Source organism: Zingiber officinale, chromosome 7B (assembly GCF_018446385.1).
Source record: "Zingiber officinale cultivar Zhangliang chromosome 7B, Zo_v1.1, whole genome shotgun sequence".
Lineage (NCBI taxonomy): Eukaryota > Viridiplantae > Streptophyta > Magnoliopsida > Zingiberales > Zingiberaceae > Zingiber > Zingiber officinale.
Genome location: NC_055999.1, coordinates 15171431 through 15191639, shown reverse-complemented (window position 1 = coordinate 15191639; position 20209 = coordinate 15171431). Strand labels below are relative to the sequence as shown.

The following is a 20209-nucleotide window of genomic DNA, read 5'->3' as shown; positions in this document are numbered from 1 at the left end:
GTTAAAGGACATCGTGTCTACTGTAGTAAGCAAACAAATTTTCACAAGAAAAAGTTCAAAGGGTAAAACCTATCTGTTCCATACTGGATTCAATTGTTGAATTATATCATATATCATATTTCCATTCATGTGGGGAATTGTTAAAAATGTGAATGGAAAAGGAGATGAAAAGAAATAAGGAGACTCCTTTGTGTATGAGTTTAGTCTCACATTGGAAGTTTTTATATTATTGCACATGCATTGATGATGTGAAGAAATGCATAGAGAGATGCTCTCTCACATAAGTGGGTGCAAATCCAAGGCCCGGATTACACTGAACCAAGTTGACTCGTGTGTGAGAACGACTTGCACGTACCGTATGCCAGACCGGTCAGTGTAAAATTTGCCCAAACAAATGAGTTAACGTTTTCCACCTGAATCTCATTTTGCTACCTGCTTAAGAGTGTAACAGAAATGAATATGAGTTAATGGTGATTCCGTAACCTCTCGGCAATAATAGCCGATCAGTAATAACAGATGACTATCATTAAACTCAATGTTGAATGACCATAACTCGGTCATTCATTACAGCTAGAGGTTAACGCTCCTATAAAAGGAGGTCATGAGTAAGAACAGAAAGATAGAAGTGAAAACAATAGTAAAAGAATTCCTCCACCTTCGTTTCCCAATACTTTTCTCTTAGTCGTACATTCGCTCTACTGAACTACTCGTGATAGCACTCAGGTACATTCTTAGTTCGTTGTGATCTACCAGTGCTTGGTGGCGATCACAGTTTGTCATTGTATCATGGGAAACATATGACCCCAGAGAACCTTGAAGCACAGACGGAGGTGGGGTGAATATGTTTTAAGGAAACTGCGTTAAATGCAAATATCGACATCTCGATTTTTGAGCAATCAGGAATCTTTCTCGACTCGATGATTCTAGCGACTTGTGTCTTGTCTCGGCTTCCGCTCCAGAACCACCTGGCATTCGATTGGCAACTTCTTCCCGATTCGGCGACTCTTATTCCTGACTCGACAACTCTGATTCTTGACTCGACAATCGACTCCTGACTCGACCACGCACCGCATCGACTAGTGTCCTGACTCGGCACTCGGGAGCGCTCTGTTTTTCGCTAAGCATTCACTCGAGAGAACTCATTCCAACTCGGCATCACTTGGCAATCAGGTGACATTCCGACTCTATGACTCGGACCGTCAAAATCTTGACAGTACCAATCCTACTAATAGCTTAAGATTATCCGTTCAAGTTGTCCCCAGGGCGTAGCACAGATGAGGAGTGCATGGTTCTGTGACTGAAAGGTCCAGGGGTCGATCCCCGGGGTGTCACTGCCTGGGGTTAACGTATCCGCTATGCACTTTCCACCTGTGTACCTGCATTTACCTTCCTCCATATCCGTGGGACCGGCTCTAGGGGGACCGTTGATGTGACGATTCCACATTTTTTTTAAAATTATCCGTTCAAGTCTCTCAACATATAAGATTAAGATCCTATAATTTCAAATGCAATAATTTTCTCTAACAATCTCTGATAATAAGAATGTCTTACTGAATTAACCGAGTCGAATGATGGATCCTTTGTCCTGAAACAGCAAGCGGATATGATTCTGTTGGCCCATCTTAATTTTGATCTCCATCTCAACATGTGCATTAATCTTTTTGATACACGTGGGTGGAGGCCTTGAATACTCTCCATATCAGCCACCACGCATCTTCTCTCTCGCGTGCGTGCGTGCGTTCGTAGCCACTTGCCTATGTCTCCTCTCACGGCGAATGCGCGCGTGCGTGCGCCCCGCTCGCCATCACCCTCCCTAATCCCAGCTAAAGGCGCCCCTTCAAACTGGGGACATGTTTTCCGGAACTCGACATCGCATGTCGCGCGTCTATTTAAACGCGGAAGAGATTATCCACTCTCGCAATCCATACCACCTAACTTTGCCTTCGTTTCATGGAGCCTCCACGCCGTGGCCGGTTCGTTCAGGCATTTCGTCAAACAGGGGGTAGGCGACGCCGCCGCATCCGCCATCCGTCGGAATTATCTAAAGGCTCCGCAGCGGGTCGTGATGAAGTCGCGTCGTCGGGCGCAGCGACGACGCACGATGGCAACTGTGACGACGACGACGCAGAGGTTGAGCTGCTGGAGGCGGAGAGCGCGCGAAAGAAGATTGAAGCGCTGGCTGCGATGGTGGGCATGGAAGGATCGAGCGGAGCAGGGGCAGTGTTGCGCGAGGTAGTGAAGGTTCTCAGAGAGTTGGAGAAGAAAGCAGAGCACGTCCAGTGGAGAAGCAGGGAATTAAAGAAGGATGATCAGGAAGAAGAAGAGTAGCTAGGAAGGAATTATAATGGAAATGTGTGTTGCATGCCTTTCTCTCTATATAAGTTTCACCGGATATGTGAAAATAAATTTCTTTAAAAACAATCTATCGAATTAAACTTTGAATCCAATTCGATCATAAAATACAAAGTTACGAATGCTCTCATATATTCATACAAAGTTCTTACTGAAACAAATATTAATTACTGACATGTGCATGATTCGGATATTTCTCTTAGCTCTCATAAATCATAATACATGAGATAGGGATTGCATGCAATCGCGTGTATACTTTGAATACAGCATTAGAATCAAATTAGACAACTCAGCACAAAATTAACATCCATTATTGAGGATTATCATACTCTTAATTAATGACTTAGTTACAGTGAAAGTCTAAGCTCCAAGTCCAGCTCTTGTTCATTACTCGAGTCAGAAGCTTGAGTGTGAGTGAATGAATCCATTGATTGGCGTCTTTCATGCCTCCTCTTCTGTGCTGAATACTGCAGGCAGCAACGTAAACCCAGAAACTAATTAATCTTAAGTTGCTACAATAATGACTTAATTATAGGATCACAAAAGAGAGAGAGAGAGAGAGAGAGAGAGAGAGAGATGTCTGATAATTAAGAAAAGAAACTAAAACAACCTCCTGATAATTTCCGAAAAGTGGCAATGTAACAGTAGCTGGAGGCTTGTAATATTGAAACGCAGTAGTACTGCTTAATCCTTGTGAGCTGGGATAAGTTAAACATAAATCAAGAAAATTAGAAAATATTAGGAGAACAGTTTTTAGAAAGAAAAGACTAGTCTAAAACACATTATTAATTATTACCTTGTTGAAGGATTAGGCCAGTAATCACCGTAATTGGAACCTCCAATTTCAGTATCCCCATATCCTCTCTAACCCATATTTGTAACAAGATTAGTAGTTTATTACATAAAATCATAAGAAAAACTTGAAGAAGCTCATGAGAAATTAAATCTGTAATATGTTACACTTTAATAAGCATGTTGAAGTCGAATACTAGACAGTATTGCCAATTTAACATACCATAGCATTAGGATGAAGTGCATACAATGAAGAGCCTAAATTGGATGAAGACGATGGGGATGGCGATAACCGTAAACTTTCGACTCTCGACTGATCTTCCTGCACAACAAAAACCACGATTGATTAGATTTCATCATGGATCATTAAAAAGCTATTACTGAACATGTGCATCACAAGCTTAATTTGGATATATAATTAAGAAAGAGGAGAAGACCATGTTGAGATCGTTGTGGTAATTATTGGAGATATGCTCTTTCATTTGGTCTTCCATCCGGATCTTCTCCAACTGAGCCACCCCGAGTCCTCTCTGGGGCTGCTTCGGGGCCTTCTCGCTGCTGCTCTTCTTCCCTTTCCTCGAACCGGAGGATCTCGATCCGCTTCCCAATCTCAATCTCTGCAAGTATGATCGGCCCTCCATCGATCGATCTCGATCCTGGCCTCTCGACTACCTTAATTGCAACAAGAAGAAGAAGAAGAAGAGGAAGAAGTGATCGATGTATAAAGAAACATACGATGAGTTGGCAACAGCCATTTAAAGGTCAAACTGCTCCTGCTGGTTCATATATTTTTGTAGATTCGGGGAGATCTCATACGCTTTCCAAGTTATAGCTTGTTCAGCCCAAATGGTCGTATCTACTGCGCTTTAAGTATCGATCGATCATCTTGGTAATTAATTAATGGGTTTGATATGGTATATATATTATAAGTATATATTATGTCACGTGGAGGAAGATTGCATGGTATATCTAGTTGGATGCTGCTGCTATCTGGATTTCGAATACAATGCAGAATCTTCATGGTCTTCCAGATAAATACCGTATCATGTCTTGATTAATCTTCTTCAGATATATACGAGTACGATCTACTTGATTCCTCATATGTATATACTACAGTTTATAGTAAGAGGGTGTTTGGCTGAGTTTATAAACTCTCGAAAACAATTTAAAAGTTGTTTTGGAGCTTATAATCTCTTCAAATGTATTTGGTAATTTTTTTTTCAAATAGCTTATAAGCTATCAAAATAAGTTGTTTTGGAGTTTATAAGTTGTTTTTAAAAAAGTATGGAAAGTCCTACTTTTTAAAAAAAGATCTTATTTTAATAATTTGTTTCTCTAAAATATCCTTATATAATTTCATAAATCCTCATCTTATCCTCCATAAATTTTTATAAGTCTAATATCTTTTTATCTCCGCCGACTTTTCTTCCAACATTGTGTCATCTTCTCCGCCAACGCCTCTTTCTAATTTTCTCTCCCCCAGTGCAGAAATTCGTCCAAAATCCTCTATTAATAAAAATCTCAAAACCCTCTATTAATAATATTATACACATTTTGATAATTTTATTAATAAAAATATCTTATAATACCAAACACATTAATATCTTTAAGTTGATTGTAATAAGTTCACCCAAACACTTTAACAACTTATTTTTAAAAGAAGACCTAACAACTTATAAACTCCTAAAACAAATTATAAATTGTATGAACTTATAAGCTGTTTTTAATAAGTTTAACTAAACACCCTCTAAATTTTTTTACTAAATATTACGACTGTGCATCTTGTTCAAAGGCACAAGAGACGCATTGAATTTAATGGTAGCAAAGTTGTTCTAGGAAGAAATATAATCTTTGACTCAAGACTAGCTCGATCGAGCATGTGATCATCCTATGTTAGTTATGTTATGGTTAAGAAAGGACGCTAACTTAATTGAAATCTCAAACTAAGTTTCAATAAATAATGTGACACATTTTTGTGTTTAATGAACCCCTATTATCTATAATTTGGACTTTGGATTTATTATAATTAACATCTAATCAAGTGATTATTATATAATGACCACTTTAGTCCTGTGGCCTGGCTTATCCCTTTGCCAACCTTAATCAAATAATTAATTACTAAAATAGAGATGATGATAGCCATGCAATACGTGTCAATTTCTAAGCCATACTTGACAAGATGAGCTAGAATTTATCATTTGTAGTCTGCTCCAATATTTTAATTAATGTAATTCATGCATGCAAAATAATGAAGCATATAGTAAATTGGCATTTGAGGTGCACGATACAAATATTTAATGTATAATGCTTTAAAATTTAAATTCCTTTAAACAAAGGCAAAGTTGTTAATCGTCATCTTCAGAATATCAATTAAAATAAAGCAACATGGAGTTTTATATGCTCGAGAGGAAATAATTTATAAGGGAGAAGATTTTGATGCGTGGGAAAGATGAGACATCAAATTGGGTGTGAATATATATATATATCAGAAATAATGTATTGATGGCAAAAAAAAAAAAAAATTGCCCTTTGTTTTACAATCAAGGGTCCAACGTTGTGCCTTCGCTCAGCATATCATGGACCAACAACTAATACAAATTAATTAATAATAGTCAAATTGTGTCTATTTTACATGGCATCACAAATCATAGTAAACACAACATGATGCATGCGCAAGTTCGCCATTATTCAATAGCCAATGTGATTGGCGTCCTCCTTAATGAACAACAATTTGATGAGTGATGGTGACTTGAGAGACCTCCAAGAAAATTTGAACACAATATTTTTTCCACTAGACAAGAAGGGAATATTTGACCAATCATTCTTAATATATTTGAAAAAAATATGAACCATGTAATATTAAATCTGGAGTGACTAATTCAGTTCTACAAAAATTTTTCACTTGTTGTCAGAATAAATCGAGAAGTGTTCGTGACAGACAACTCAAAAGTCTAACATCCTATAATTATGCGCCTCATTTAAAGGAAAAAAAATACATTATAGCTTGTCTAAATGATAACTTAACATTCTTCCGTTCCACTATAGTCCCAAGGCCTAATCTTGATATATTTGATGTATAAGAGAAGGTGGTTGGAGAAGGATTAGGTGCAATTTAATTAGTATAACACATTGCATTAATTGAAGGATTAATTAATTTGCAACAATGGAATGCAACAAAATCTGCCGACAAGGTTTGAATATGATCATGAATTCTTAGGATGATGACTTCATCGTAATTAATGGGTCACACAAATATATGATTTGATAAAGATTTTGGTGGTTAAGTATATGATTGAGAATTAGATTAGTATCAGTTCAAGAGGGCTCAATAAAAGGCCGACAATTTGTATCTGATGGCCCAATGGGCCATTAAGGGCGTCGTTCTTCTTTTTCTTCACTCGAGAGCAGTGACGAAGCGGAGTTCGCCGGTTTTGTGATGCAGGAAAGCATGCTTTCGTCGCGGCGATCTCCTACTCACCCTGAGGAGGACGGGCAGGAGGGTGGCGACGGAAGTTTTGACGACGAGTCCAAGACGAGGAAGAGCGCCTCCTTCGGCGCCAGGGCTTTCGTGCACACCAGGTCTGCTCTCTCCGGCCAGTGCGCCACCGTCTCCATCTTCCTCTTCTTCCTCGTCTCCGTCGCCTCCTTACTATTCTCCCGCTCACGTCACGTGCTCTGCGTCTCGCCCTACGATCCATCTACTCGCACTTTGCTCTTCGGAGCAGCCCTCGATGGCCTCGCCTCCGATTTCGGATCCCTCGGCGTGCCCTGGTGTAAGCTCACTTCATCCCTTTCGTCTTCATTCATCTTCTTAGAATCTCAGTTTCCTAGTTTTGGAACTTGCCCTCTTATGGCTTCGGTCACATGGTAAGTAAATTTTTTAGGGATTTTCTGAGTCTTTGATTGGTTGAAGAAATTTTTAGAAGTTTCTCCAATTCATCCCGATCGGAATGGATTGGGATAATATGCTTTCTTAACGCTAGGAATGGCTTATATTTTATTGCGAATCTTGATCCAATATCTACACTTGGTTTTCAATAGATCCTACCAAGTTTCAAGGTAGCGTTAAATGGGACATTATCATGATCCATTATGTTTCAATTTCCTCTGATGATATTGCATGGAATTGCCTCTTAACTCTTGTACTTGGCAAAAGGCAGATCGAAACAAGGGAAAGCTGTGGAGTGGTCAAGAAAGGACTTGCTTAAAGGCTTGGAAGAGTTTGTGAAGATCTATGAGACTCGACCTATCAAGAACAACATGTACGGCATGGGCTTTGACCACAGCTTTGGGTTGTGGTTCATGGCACGGTGGCTTAAGCCAGATCTGATGATAGAAAGTGGTGCTTTCAAGGGCCACTCTACTTGGGTTCTGCGGCAGGCAATGCCAGAGACGTGGATAATATCACTATCGCCCCGCCACCCAGAGAAGTATCTGAAGAAGGGACCAGCATATGTTGATAAGAATTGCACTTACTTTGCCGGAAAGGAGTTTGTGGACTTTGGCAGTGTTGACTGGGGGAGCATTTTGATGAAGCGTGGGATTTCTGACCTTAGTCGGGTTCTTGTGTTCTTTGATGATCACCAGAATGAATTGAAAAGGTATAGGAATTTCTCTCTGATTCTCAAACTTAAAAAAGTATATGTCTTTGATATTCAATAACACAATTTATTTTAGGCTATACAGCTTTATATTATGGGGTATTTGTTCTTTTGTCTTCTGGTGCTTCAAAGTATTCTTGTGTGCCATTAATTTAGTTGGCCCTGACAAGCACTGATAAATAGCTACTGATGTTTCTGATTGGAATTTGATGAAATTTTCTGACATTCTTAGTGTATTTCTTTGGCTAGTTTGTTAGCGTCTAGTTGTTCATTTTCTTAATTTCTTGGACAGATTAAAACAGGCTCTAAATGCTGGTTTCCAACATCTTATTTTTGAGGATAACTACGATACAGGATCTGGAGATCATTATTCCTTAAGACATATATGCGACCAATACTATATTAGAGGTAAGTCTTGTAGATCCTGCATTCTTTGTACTTGGTCAATGCTACTTTTTCATCTTTAATATCTCCTATACGTCACTAGCATAGATTAGTATTCTCTTTCTAGGGATCTTTTCAAGCAACTAACATTTTTAGTGTTTTTGTTGGAATCTTATCTAATAACAATTTTCTTTAGTAACTCCTTTTTAGAGAATTCAAGCTCTTTCTCTGAATTTTAATTGTGCATATAGTTTTTCTCCTTCCAATGATCATAACATACAAAGTGATCAGTGGTAAAAGTCGAACCGTGTTGTCTTTTGCTGTACTATACTAATATCAATCAGAAGCATCAAATGTTTGAGTGGTCAATGCTCCTCTTTTGCAGGCTGAGATGAAAAAGATGAGAATGGAATTTTAAGACTGGGTTTGTTAATCCATGTTTTTTTGCTTATGCTCAATTGCTAAATCACAAATCTTTATCCTAAAACTTGAATTCCTATCAATTGCAATTATTCTCTTTTGTGAAATCTTGATGCCATCCAATAGCTCATTATGTCATCTGTGATGGTGTATCAATTGGCTGCAAAAGTCGATGTGACTATTGTGCTGCAGTTTGTTCTTTTTGCATCAAAGTTTAAATAACCTTATATCTTTTCTTCATCGATTATCTCCATGTAGAAATATAACCATTGCAGATAATCCACTTTGTTTAATTTAGGAGGTGGACATAGCTGCTTCATCGAGAGTGATGAAGCAAGGATCAGGATGAAAAGGAAAAGGTTCTGGGAGAAAGCTGTGGACAGAGATGAACTTTGTGGAAATAGTGAAGAATGGTGGGGTGTGCGGGGCTATATGCGAGACGATTTCAACCATAGCAACAAGGCAATCTCCTATGAAGAACATTTTCAAAACAGCAGGTTTGTGGAGTCGGTATTGGATGTTTACTGGGAACTCCCTCCGGTTGCTGGCCCATCACTTACTCACCAAACAAGGTACGACCCTGCCCGTGCCTCTGATCCAATTATCGAAGATGGAAGATTTGGCTTGTTCCAAAGGTTTGGCCTAGCAAAACTTGAAACTTCAGTTTTTAATGGATATACACAAATGGTATATGTTCAAGTGTCTGCCTCAGCCTCTTAAATCACATGCAGAGCTTTTAGAATCGCTTTCCTTTTCTCCGTGTTCTGCACAAGGAAATTGAACTAGTTTGTTCTGTTGTTTTTCATATTTCCTTCACGTTTCTTGACTGTTCTCTGTACATATTTTTTCCGTTTTATTTCAAGTTGAACTATGCAAGCTTGGCTCATCATTAGTAAATCAAATTGATCCTCACGATTGGATTTGAAGCTATAAACGTTATCAGTAACTTTAGTGAACTTGCATTGATGATTTTATCTGGGAAGTTGTTGGCAGGGCTAATTCGATAATCTTGTTCCAATCAAATTGAATCTACCATGCAAGAGAAACCATTCAACTTGATGAAAACACACATCTAATACCAATGCATACGAGATGACAAGATAATACCTACTACAGCAACTACCAACACTGTCCACGAACTAGCAAGTCAACTAGAGGTTTCACTCCACTCTGGTAAATCACAAAATAAAGACGGAAGACTAAACAGATATCTTTCAATTTCTGTGAGCCAGTTGCAACTAGTTTGGTCTGCATGTTTTGTTAGTTCCTGCTCTTGGATTTCTCCATGGCCCTTGGAGCTGCACCAAAATTTACTCAGTTTGTTAGGAAACAGGATCCAAATTGTTGCGAATTCTATCAGGGGCAAGATCTGGTCAACCACAAGCTAACAGTAGGGCTTACCAGCTTAGATTATTATTGACAATTAAGCATACTTCAGAGATGTTGTAGGGGTAAAAAAAACTAAGCTTGTATGTTATCAACCAACCGGAATTTGTTTGATAATTAATGATTGCTGATTAAGAAACAGAGGACGAAATGGAAACACATACCAATACCAATTGCATCTGAACCTTTCATGATCCTCAACCTTCTGCATGAATCAGTAAACATGCTGCAACACCAACTACAAAGAATTAGTACTAGTTGAAGTAGAGAACAGTACCAATCCTGAATCCCATTGGAATATAAGACTGTCAAAAATAAATCGCAAAAAAAAAAAGCGATAAATCAATTTGATGCAGTTTAGGCACAAAGGCAGGCCAGAAATGCATTGAATCTAAAATCATAGGAGACTCTTCTCTTCTATTCTTATTTGACATTGGAATCAAATGACCGACAGTTTGTTCCACCTGACTGACTAGTGAAGATTCGCATAGAATAGATTTAGGAGATCAATTCATGGCACTTGTCAGATCCTGCTAATATAATGTAGTTACAGATTAACTGCTCAAGACACTAATAAATAGAGAAATGAAAAGAACATTATCACATTTGTGTTTAATTTTCATTCTCAGTGCATCTTCAACAACATTAATGTTAATGAGCCGTGTTAATACCAAGAATTTTGAGTCAGCTAATTCTTATTAAATTTTCCATGGTGAATAAATAGACAACAGGTTTGAAATGTCACTGTACCTCCATGGAACATCACCAACAAGCATCCAATCTCCATCCTTGTCCTCATAGGTAAGAACATATTCAGACCCTTCAAGGAGATCTATCACTCGACCCTCTGTTAGCATCTCTCTGTTGGTCATTTCATTTGATCCACACTGACCTAAGACACAAAATTCAGAGATAGAGAAACACAAAAAATTATTATATCAAAATAAAATTTGAAAAGAAGTATATCTTTTACAAATATATAATAAAATTAGTTTAAAATTGGAAAATCAAATAAAAACACGATCAGTGCAGTCAATTTTGTAGGATACTTTAGAAGGCATCTCCAATTTTGTACTGATCTATTAATTGAAAGAAAGAATACTTTAGAAGGCATCTCCAATTTTGTAGGATACATCTATCATGACCACGAACAAGAACCTATTATTGACAGCAAATAATACAGGCCAAGCGACAACCAATAGATCGGAACAGGAGAAACGTTTTGAAACACTGAGAGATTCCTAGCTCCAACACTGAAACATTATGAACATTAATCAATTTACAATTAGAAAAATATATGCTATATATATTCCCATAAGTTGATATTAAATGCCTTTTATTGTACCTTGGGCATCTTACTTCTACAAAATAGTAATAATAACTTATTTAACAAACATATTGATCTCCTAAACTTTCAAAACTCCTACAGCAACATCTTCCACAACCACACTTCTACATAACTTCATTTTCTTTAAAGCATTTAAACCTTGCCTGGCCAACTAATGTTAACAAAACTATGATTTCTAAATTTATCATAATTTTCCTTTCTCCAAAACTAAATTTTCTATAGAATGCTCATTGAATAACATAGTCTTAAATATAATTTAATGGAAAGATTAGATATATGTAGCCAGTCCCAACTAGTTAAGACTAGCATGGGTTATTATTGTTGTTGGTTTATGAAGCAGTTTGTAAAAATGAACTTTTCATTTTTCTTGATTACTTTATCATCAACAACCTTTTAATCTTTATCTTTTATGCATCTAATATTGTCTATGCCTTCACATTTTCCCTAAATAGGAATTAGAAGATAATATATTTTCCCCTAGTTTTAGTTTAAAGATTGTCAAAACAAAAAATTATCAAACAATTTAAACTTTTTCATACTTTTGACTTGCTAACCTTAATTAGCGCTACTTTGTATTTATTCACCTTATTTTATTTGACAATTTTTCAGAACATATCTTTCACCAGACTAATAGTCTTTTGTACTTCCTGATCACCTCGAACTTTCTCTAAATGTTATACTTAAACTTTGGACCTCACACAATTTGATTTATCGTTCAAGTAGAAGAACCACACACCTGAAATTTGAAACTCAGTTTTGGTGTCAGGATAAGAAACCAAACACTCACAACATTCAATCTTCCCCCAATAATCACAAAGATATAACATGTAAACTCACCATAGATCAAGATAGCTTACCAATAGTAAAGCAAGTAAACATCTTCTCAAGAGCCAGTGAGAGTTCCTTATAGTTGGAATACATTTTGAGGTCAACTTTTCTGAGATATGGAGCTCCATCCATGCTGACCTTGACATAGAGGCATTCCACCCCTTGTTTCACTTCATCATCCTCCTTTTTCTTGGTCGGGTTTGCGACCATTGTGTTCTTTCTATAACTTCGGATCGGTGGCCATCCAACCACTTGTGCCCTGCCACATAACAAGTTCAGTTATCCCTGATGAAGTAGTAGCTTCTTGTTCATAACCAAGACAAATGATAAACCAAAAATACAAAGCATTCAGCATCTAGCAAAAGAAACAAATGCACTAAATTTTAGCATGAAAAGGCACCACATTTAGACCACGAAACGTAAAGTGTAAGATGTTTTCTACATCTCGAGAGTGTAAACTAGGCAATTACATTAAAAAATTACCCATTCTAAGTTCTAACCAAATAGAGGGTTAGGGAACCAAATAGAGGATTAGGGAATGTGAGAACTTAACAAGTTAAACAAAAGTCATTGTACAAGGAGCCTTGCAGATTAAAGAAGAGTTGGTTCAATACTTCAATGGAGATCTTAAGAATTAAGAGAGTCATAGAGAAAATTATTTTACACCAAATGTTAGTCATAATTCAAACCCTAAACAAACTACCTAAACCCAACTATGGAAGATTCATTGGACTAAATGATAGCAAAAAACAAATACTTCGGTCAAGGAACTGCAAAACACATCCTCTTCGTCCAAATGGAAGAAAATTCTTACTTTGGCGAAGGTGCTGTCTTTTCGGCACCACCAGCATCCTTCCCCGCGTTGGCCAGCCCGGAATGCTTTCCACCGGCGTTCTCCACCTTGGGGGAGAAGGAAGCCCCACCCTTCCCAGGCTCCAGTTCAGTTCCATTCACTCCAGGAAGCCCCCACTTTCCAGCCTCTTCGATAGTGTCCGAAAACCCCCTCTTGGCCCCGGAGACGAAGCCCTTGGGCGGCCACAGCCCGACCCCTGCTCCATCCGCCCTCTCCGGCGACTCCGAACCCGGGAGTCCAAGCCGGAGCTCAGTGTCCTTGAGATTGAGCGCCCCGACCGCCGAGAACTTGTCAGGGCTCTCCGAGAGGCCTATGTAGTCGTGCTCCAGCAGCGGAGTCATCAAAGTACCCTCCTTTGCTCCCCCACTGTGATTCTGTGAGCAAAGCGCGACTCAATTAGACAAGGAGGAGGTATAACAAGAGTTGGAAGAGGAACAGAACCTGTTGCGATTTCAAGGCCAAAGAGGACGCAGATTCCTACTCGTACGTACAGCAGCTCTCAAGACTCAAGAGCAAAGGGGAAGAAGAAAGTTCTTATTTTTTTGGGCGACCTGCTCTTTTACATCGCAATCATAAGCGAGCCCAGCACGGAGAGAGAGAGAGAGAGAGAGAGGAGAGAGAGAGTGCCATGGACATTTGAGATGAAATTTGCCGAGTTTTTAATGGGTGCGATGTTGGAAGACTTTGCCCATTGGGACCGTAAACAGCCGACAGCGGATTGAAAGTCCCCCGACAGCATCGCAGATAACTCTCCCTATTAAAATCCCTCTTTTCTTCGCCTCCAATCCTCCATGGCGACACTGCGCCTGTCTCCGCTCTCATCTTAATGTCCAACGATATGAGCCTGGAGGATCAATTGACCCTAGAAAACGTAAAAAAGATTCTCTCTTTCTCTCTCTCGTTGGAGCCACATTAAAATGTGTGTGAGAGAGCACTATGCCTGTAAAGCATCATTAGACTCGGGGAGACATCACATCAATGGTGGAAGACAACTTCTCTTCCAGGCCAAGACGGCATTAGTTGAGCTGCTCTCTGAGATCGACCATGTTATGTTGGCAACAATGATGACAGGAACCCAACGACAAGGACGAGGAAGGGCACACGTAGCCATTATTATAGGTGAGCAATTCAACACGGGAGAACACTTTAGCAATCACCGGCGTTGTGTTGTAGACCTGTGGCCGATGGGGTTGCGAAGGAAGGAGAGAGAAGCGGAGATGGCGACACGACCTGCGAGTTCTGAGCCCCACGCCTGCACCGTCTGCCATTATTGTGTTTCGGAACCATCGAACGGCTCGGCTCTCGCGAATGGGACCCACAAAGGAGCTAGATCTCGCCGCGTGTCTGGCTGTCGGGGAGCGGGTTTGCTTGCGACAGTTGCAACAGAACACGGGAATTCTGGGCAAGTCGCTCGAGGACCGCCGCATGGGCTTGCTTCACTCGGTGTAGAACGGTGATACGACGGGACTTGGCGTTGCGTGTCGGGTACGGGCGAGCGGATGAGTGGGCAGAAGGAGGCGGTGGTGGGGTGGGGATCATGATTCTGAAAGCGTTGATCCGTGCGCGCATCATGCGCTCGGAGATCGCCTGCGACCGCAGAGGGGCGAGTTGACCAGTTGCGTTGACTGGGGTTTGACCCGTTTGGCATCCAAGAAGAGCTGATTTTTTGTAATAATTAAAAAAATAAATATTTGGGCCAGAAGAAGAAACTTCTTCATTATAAAAATATAAATCTACTAATGTGGTGGGAACGAACAAACATCACGTGACAGACTAGAGATTTGAATCAAGACTCCGTCAATGCGTAACCTGATCATCCCAAATCCAGACGGAGCTCGAGTCAAAGCGTCTGAGCTCGAGGTGAGTTAGTCCGACTCGTGGCAGAACTTGAGCCAAACTAGTTGGCCGGTTGAGCTCTAAAAGAGGCCAGAATGGAGACGTGGACGTGGTATACGTATATTTTATAAATAATAATAATAATAATTTTACTTCTTCATCGTTGACTCCGTAGAAAGATGAAAAAAAAATAAATCATCTATCTAATGGTCTTCTAGATAGAAGGATATTATGGAGTAGACCCTTATCCAATGAAGTAACTATGTAACTTAAGTACTATCTCGATTAAACCATGAGAGACAAGCATATCCTCAGCCCTCAGGATATGGGTACATAACTTGAGAACGTGTGGGACGAGTGCAAGATATATGCATAATAACTTTTTTTCCCACTAGAGCAAGTGCAGAGAAAGATGCCTATTTATAGATATGCTTATGCCATAAAAAGATGTTTACCCGTCCTCTCGGGACGATTTAATGGCTAGCGCATAAGATGTTATTATCATGAGGTCTGAGCTTCAAATCTCGGTATAGTCGAGATAAATATCTCCCTTATGTGTTAGTCATTATTCCAAAGACTAGTAGTCGTCCATGATTTATCACCTTCGTGTTGACCCTTGGATGGATTAACGGGGCGTTGGGATGAGCGTATTCATCTTTTGCCACCATAAAAAGATGTCTACTCTCGTAGGTGAAATTAGTGGAAGATAGATTTTTTTACACTTTATTTGCTCATCCTCTTTTAATCTTTTGTTTGACTGTTTGTTTATGATCATCAAGACTTTACATGAGCATCGGAGGAGTTTCACGAAGATTTACCTTGGCAAAACTCCTCCCTTCTAATCTTTTCCTCATATTCTAAGTGTTCGAAGACTGCTCATTATCGTCGAAAACTCACACCAGAATCACTCGTCTTCGTCGAAGTCAAGGCCAATTCTCACCGAGAGCCTTGAAGTTCTTTCATCGACCACTTGCTTGAAATACTATGCCTATAGCCAACCTGATACGCATTGACCTGACCATCATTGATCCATCCAACGCACGACTCACTCCAAGACAATCTGACCACCATCAATTTACCTTGTACCAAAGAGCATAGTCAGGATTCAAAATTATATGGGGTTGGCATTATAATTAATTCAATAAATTAATTAGTTAACAATATAAATAAAATAAAATAAATATGTTGATATAAATTACTCTAAAATATTAAATAAAAGTATTTAACATTAAACATATTCAAAAGCATAGAGGAAAAAAACAAGTGTTGTTGGATTATTTTTTTTAAAATCAAACATATTAATTATTATATCCTTATCATTTTTTTTAACCTAACTCCTCGCTCAATATAAATAACTAAGAATCTATTAAAAACCCTTCTTATGTCTCATTACGAAGAGATGTTTAACAAATTTCATAATTAAAAATATTCATTCCATTGTAAAAATGGAAAAAAAAAAGGTTAAAACAAGGCTAATTAACTTATCGATTAAATAAATATATTAAATTTATTTTAAATCAGAATTCTATTATCTTATTAAATAAATTTAAAAAACAAAAGTGGAGTTTAATGATAAATTTAGTAGTTATGGAGGTTTTGTAGAATATGGTGCTAGGTGAAAAAAACTGCATTTCTCTTAGTCCTCAATATATGCAATAATATTGGTATAGATAACAGGATTAATTGACTAACGATTTTATTTAGACGCTTTCACAAAAGCTATTTTCTTATCTAATTATCGGCGCACAGGTTTAGTGTCTTTGTAAAAAAAAAGGCAATTTATGATGAGACCCAGGGCAATTAGGTTTCAATTTTTATTTACTTCTTCAATTGGTGGGCTGGAGTCCACCCTAGTCCAAGGATGGCTCTGCCCCCATGTCCTGTTGGTTGCTACTCGGAAAACCTAGAGGTTCCACTATACAAAAATTTTGTACAAAGGTCTGAACCTTTTCCTAGCTACCATGTGTTCTTTTAAATTAAATTTTGGATCGCCTGCGGAACTTAACACGTTTGATCCAAAACTTAATCTATTCGTTCTTTTAGGTTTTGACTTGGGTCTCCTGCGGAACTTAACACGTTCGACTCAAATCACCTTAAGTTATTAATTCCATTAAATATTAATTTCCATAATTGGTTCCCAGTACTGACGTGGCGAGGCACATGGCCTTCTTGGATATGGGAGCAACCACCACCGACTAGACAAAACATTTTATGGAAAGCTAATATTTAATTTCCTAAAATAACTTTAGGTTAACCGAAAAGAACAATCAAATCACAAGGGAAAGAAAAACAAAAGAACACTATATCGAAAACAAATTCGAAACTCTAGAATCGTATGCCTCTTGTATTTAGTATTATTTCCAAAAATAACTAGTATGATGCGAAAACAAAAATTACTAGTTATACCTTTTAGAAAGACCTCTTGATCTTCTACCGTATTCCTCTTCTAACCTCGGACGTTGTGTGGGAAACGATCTTCCGAGATGAGAACCACCAAGCACCTTCTTCTTCCTTACAAGTTTCGGCCATCAAAACTTCTCCTAGGATGAAGAGGTTCGGCCACCACCACCATGCTCCAAGGGATGCTAGAAAAGAGGCTTCTCCTTCTTCTCCTTCTTAGATCCGGCCACCAAAGCTATCTCCACCATGAGAAGGTTTCGGCCACACAAAGGAGAGGAGAGGAAAGAAAGGGCCGGCCACACCCAAGGAGAAAAGAGAGGAAAAATAGAATAGAGTCGTTAGCCTTGAAGCCTCCTCTACCCCCTCTTTTATAATCCTTGGTCTTGGCAAATAAGGAAAATTTAATAAAAACTTCCTTAATTCTTTTGCCATTGAAAAGGAAAATTTATTTAATTAAAATAATTTTCTCTTTTCAAATTATAATGGCCGACCACTCTTCTCCCCAAAACAAGGAGAGTTTTAATTAAAACTTCCTAATTTGTTTCTAGAAATTTATAAAAATTTCTCCAATAATTTTAATCCCTTCATGATTGGTTAATAAAAAGAAATTTTATAAATTAAAATCTTTCTTTTAAACATGTGGATAATTTCCAAAAAGGAAAGTTATCTCTAAAAATTAAAATCTCCTTTCAATCTACAAATAAGGAAAGATATTAAATCTTTTCTTAATCTTTTGTAGAAACTAATAAAAGAGAATTTTTAATTTTTAAACTTTCTTTTAAATCATGAATATAATTAAAAGAAAAGTTTTTACCAAAATTAAAATCAACCTTTTAATCTACAAATAAGGAAAGAGATTTTAACTCTTCTCTTAATCTTTTGTAGAATCTTATAAAAGGAAGGATTTAAATTTTTAAACTCTCTTTTAAATTATATTATCCACATAAGAAAAATTTTAAAATTAAAATTCCTTTTTATTTTAATAGAGACGACCATATGAATTCACCCATGAACATACCCATGGCCGGCCCTAGCTTGGCCGGCCCCTATAGGATGAGTAAGAAGGTGGGTATAGGTGGGTATAGTACTCTATAATTAAGAGGCTATGATAGGGACCGAGAGGAGGAATTGGTTTTGGTCTCCCGATAAAATTAAGCATCCCGTGTTCGCCCCGAACACACAACTTAATTTTATCAATAATAATTCATTCCACTAGAGAATTATTATTGAACTACCGCACCAATCCCAAATTACATTTTTGGGCTCCTTCTTATTATGAGTGTGTTAGTCTCCCTGTGTTTAAGATATCGAATGTCCACTAATTAAGTGAGTTACTGACAACTCATTTAATTAATATCTAAATCCAAGAGTAGTACCACTCAATCTTATTATCATGTCGGACTAAGTCCACCTGCAGGGTTTAACATGACAATCCTTACGAGCTCCTCTTGAGGACATTATCAACCTAGTATCTCTAGGACACAGTTTCCTTCTATAATCAACAACACACACTATAAGTGATACCATTTCCCAACTTATCGGGCTTATTGATTCATCGAACTAAATCTCACCAATTGATAAATTAAAGAAATAAATATCAAATATATGTGCTTGTTATTATATTAGGATTAAGAGCACACACTTCCATAATAACCGAGGTCTTTGTTCCTTTATAAAGTCAGTATAAAAGAAACGACCTCAAATGGTCCTACTCAATACACTCTGAGTGTACTAGTGTAATTATATAGTCAAGATAAACTAATACCTAATTACACTACGACCTTCTAATGGTTTGTTCCTTTCCATTTTGGTCGTGAGCTACTGTTTATAATTTATAAGGTACTGATAACATCATCTTCTGCATGTGACACCACATACTATGTTATCTACAATATAAATTAAATGAACAACTACAAACAAATGTAGACAATTTGACCAAATGTGATTCTTTATTCATAATAAATATTTATACCAAAAGCTAGACTTTTAGTATACACTCTAACATGTCCAACTCACTCGAAGAAAACCCAACCATCATCATTATGCTCTACGTCCAACTCACCCAAAGAACTTTATTTAGACATGTCGAGTGGCCTCCTGATCTTAGCTGGATCATATATAAGCGATATGCTGCTCGCCGTCTTTATCCACGACAACATCTGTAACAGAGAAAGTGCAGTTGAAAATTATAGGAAAATTAGTGACGGTAATTAATTTTAATTTTTGTCACTAATTTTTTTAAAAAATCCTATAAAAAATAGCGATAGAAATTATATTTCAGTCGTTATTTTATGATCAAAATTATGTTTCAGTCGTTATTTTAGAGACCCTTAATGAATTCCAAACAGTCGTTTCAACCTTCTGTCAGAAGATTAAGTTCCCGGTAGAAAATCGAGTGAGAAGTAAAGGGGGATCAGCTGGCTGCTCAGAGATGCTATGTCGAGATGGTCAAGGCCGAGGCCAAGACCGCTCGGAAGACACCCCGGATGGGGGTAAACACCATAACCGAGAAGCCCCCTACTTTAATTTATGAAGAAAATAAGGAAGTACAGATACATCCAAGCCAAGCAGAGGCGACGACTTTTATAGCGTCTGACTTGGAGGCCGAACAGAAGATCGAGCTGATCAGATGCCTTCAACAGAATCATGATGTCTTTGCGTGGTCAACGCATGAGCTGCCTGGTATTTCCCCGAGCGTCGAGCAGCATGAGCTTATCGTCCGACCAGACGCTCGGCCGGTGAAGCAGAGGAAGAGAGACTTCAGCGCTGAACATAATCTGATCATCCGGGCGGAGATTGAGAAGCTGCTGGAGGCCGGCCATATACGCGAGGTTCAGTTTCCGAGCTGGCTCACCAATGTGATGCTGGTCTCCAAGCCGGGCAACAAGTAGAGGGTCTGCATCGACTTTTGGGATCTTAACAAGACATGCTCAAAGGACTTCTATTGTTTGCCCAGGATCGATCAGATGGTAGACTCCACGGCGGGGTGCAAGCTGATATGTATGCTGG

General features: G+C 38.4%; 3 protein-coding genes across 4 annotated transcripts; 2 read left to right on the top strand and 1 right to left on the bottom strand.

Moving 5' to 3' along the window:
- Positions 1–1734: 1734 nt before the first annotated feature.
- On the top strand, positions 1735–2383 carry LOC122003592. Its single transcript, XM_042558684.1, has one exon. The coding sequence runs from the start codon at positions 1951–1953 to the stop codon at positions 2326–2328; it is 378 nt and encodes a 125-aa protein (XP_042414618.1). The 5' UTR covers positions 1735–1950; the 3' UTR covers positions 2329–2383.
- A 4155-nt stretch (positions 2384–6538) lies between these two features.
- On the top strand, positions 6539–9479 carry LOC122005388. Its single transcript, XM_042560413.1, has 4 exons — positions 6539–6917; positions 7301–7745; positions 8038–8153; positions 8848–9479. Exons 1-4 carry the CDS (start codon positions 6581–6583, stop codon positions 9267–9269), a joined length of 1320 nt encoding a protein of 439 aa, XP_042416347.1. The 5' UTR covers positions 6539–6580; the 3' UTR covers positions 9270–9479.
- Positions 9480–9604: 125 nt separating this feature from the next.
- LOC122005389 (auxin-responsive protein IAA17-like) lies at positions 9605–14032 on the bottom strand. Of its 2 annotated transcripts, none has more exons than XM_042560415.1 (6): positions 13406–14032; positions 12926–13330; positions 12141–12370; positions 10686–10827; positions 10100–10161; positions 9605–9847 (listed from the first exon to the last, which is right to left on the bottom strand). In XM_042560415.1, the coding sequence occupies exons 2-6, from the start codon at positions 13303–13305 to the stop codon at positions 9810–9812; spliced, it is 852 nt and encodes a 283-aa protein (XP_042416349.1). In that variant the 5' UTR covers positions 13306–13330; positions 13406–14032; the 3' UTR covers positions 9605–9809. The 2 variants fall into 2 exon arrangements, with proteins under 2 accessions (XP_042416349.1, XP_042416348.1); XM_042560414.1 differs by having other exon boundaries at positions 12926–13338; positions 13406–14031.
- Positions 14033–20209: the final 6177 nt, after the last annotated feature.

Bases quoted from the DNA above. Each gene is read 5' to 3' on its own strand.
- LOC122003592 (XM_042558684.1), top strand. From the start codon at position 1,951: ATGGAGCCTCCACGCCGTGGCCGGTTCGTTCAGGCATTTCGTCAAACA.
- LOC122005388 (XM_042560413.1), top strand. From the start codon at position 6,581: ATGCAGGAAAGCATGCTTTCGTCGCGGCGATCTCCTACTCACCCTGAG. The intron at 6,918-7,300 runs GTAAGCTCACTT...ACTTGGCAAAAG, and splicing joins ATCCCTCGGCGTGCCCTGGT to GCAGATCGAAACAAGGGAAA. The intron at 7,746-8,037 runs GTATAGGAATTT...TTTCTTGGACAG, and splicing joins CACCAGAATGAATTGAAAAG to ATTAAAACAGGCTCTAAATG.
- LOC122005389 (XM_042560415.1), bottom strand. From the start codon at position 13,305: ATGACTCCGCTGCTGGAGCACGACTACATAGGCCTCTCGGAGAGCCCT. The intron at 12,371-12,925 runs GTAAGAATTTTC...GTTATGTGGCAG, and splicing joins AAGACAGCACCTTCGCCAAA to GGCACAAGTGGTTGGATGGC. The intron at 10,828-12,140 runs GTAAGCTATCTT...TTTGTGTCTTAG, and splicing joins GTTTACTTGCTTTACTATTG to GTCAGTGTGGATCAAATGAA.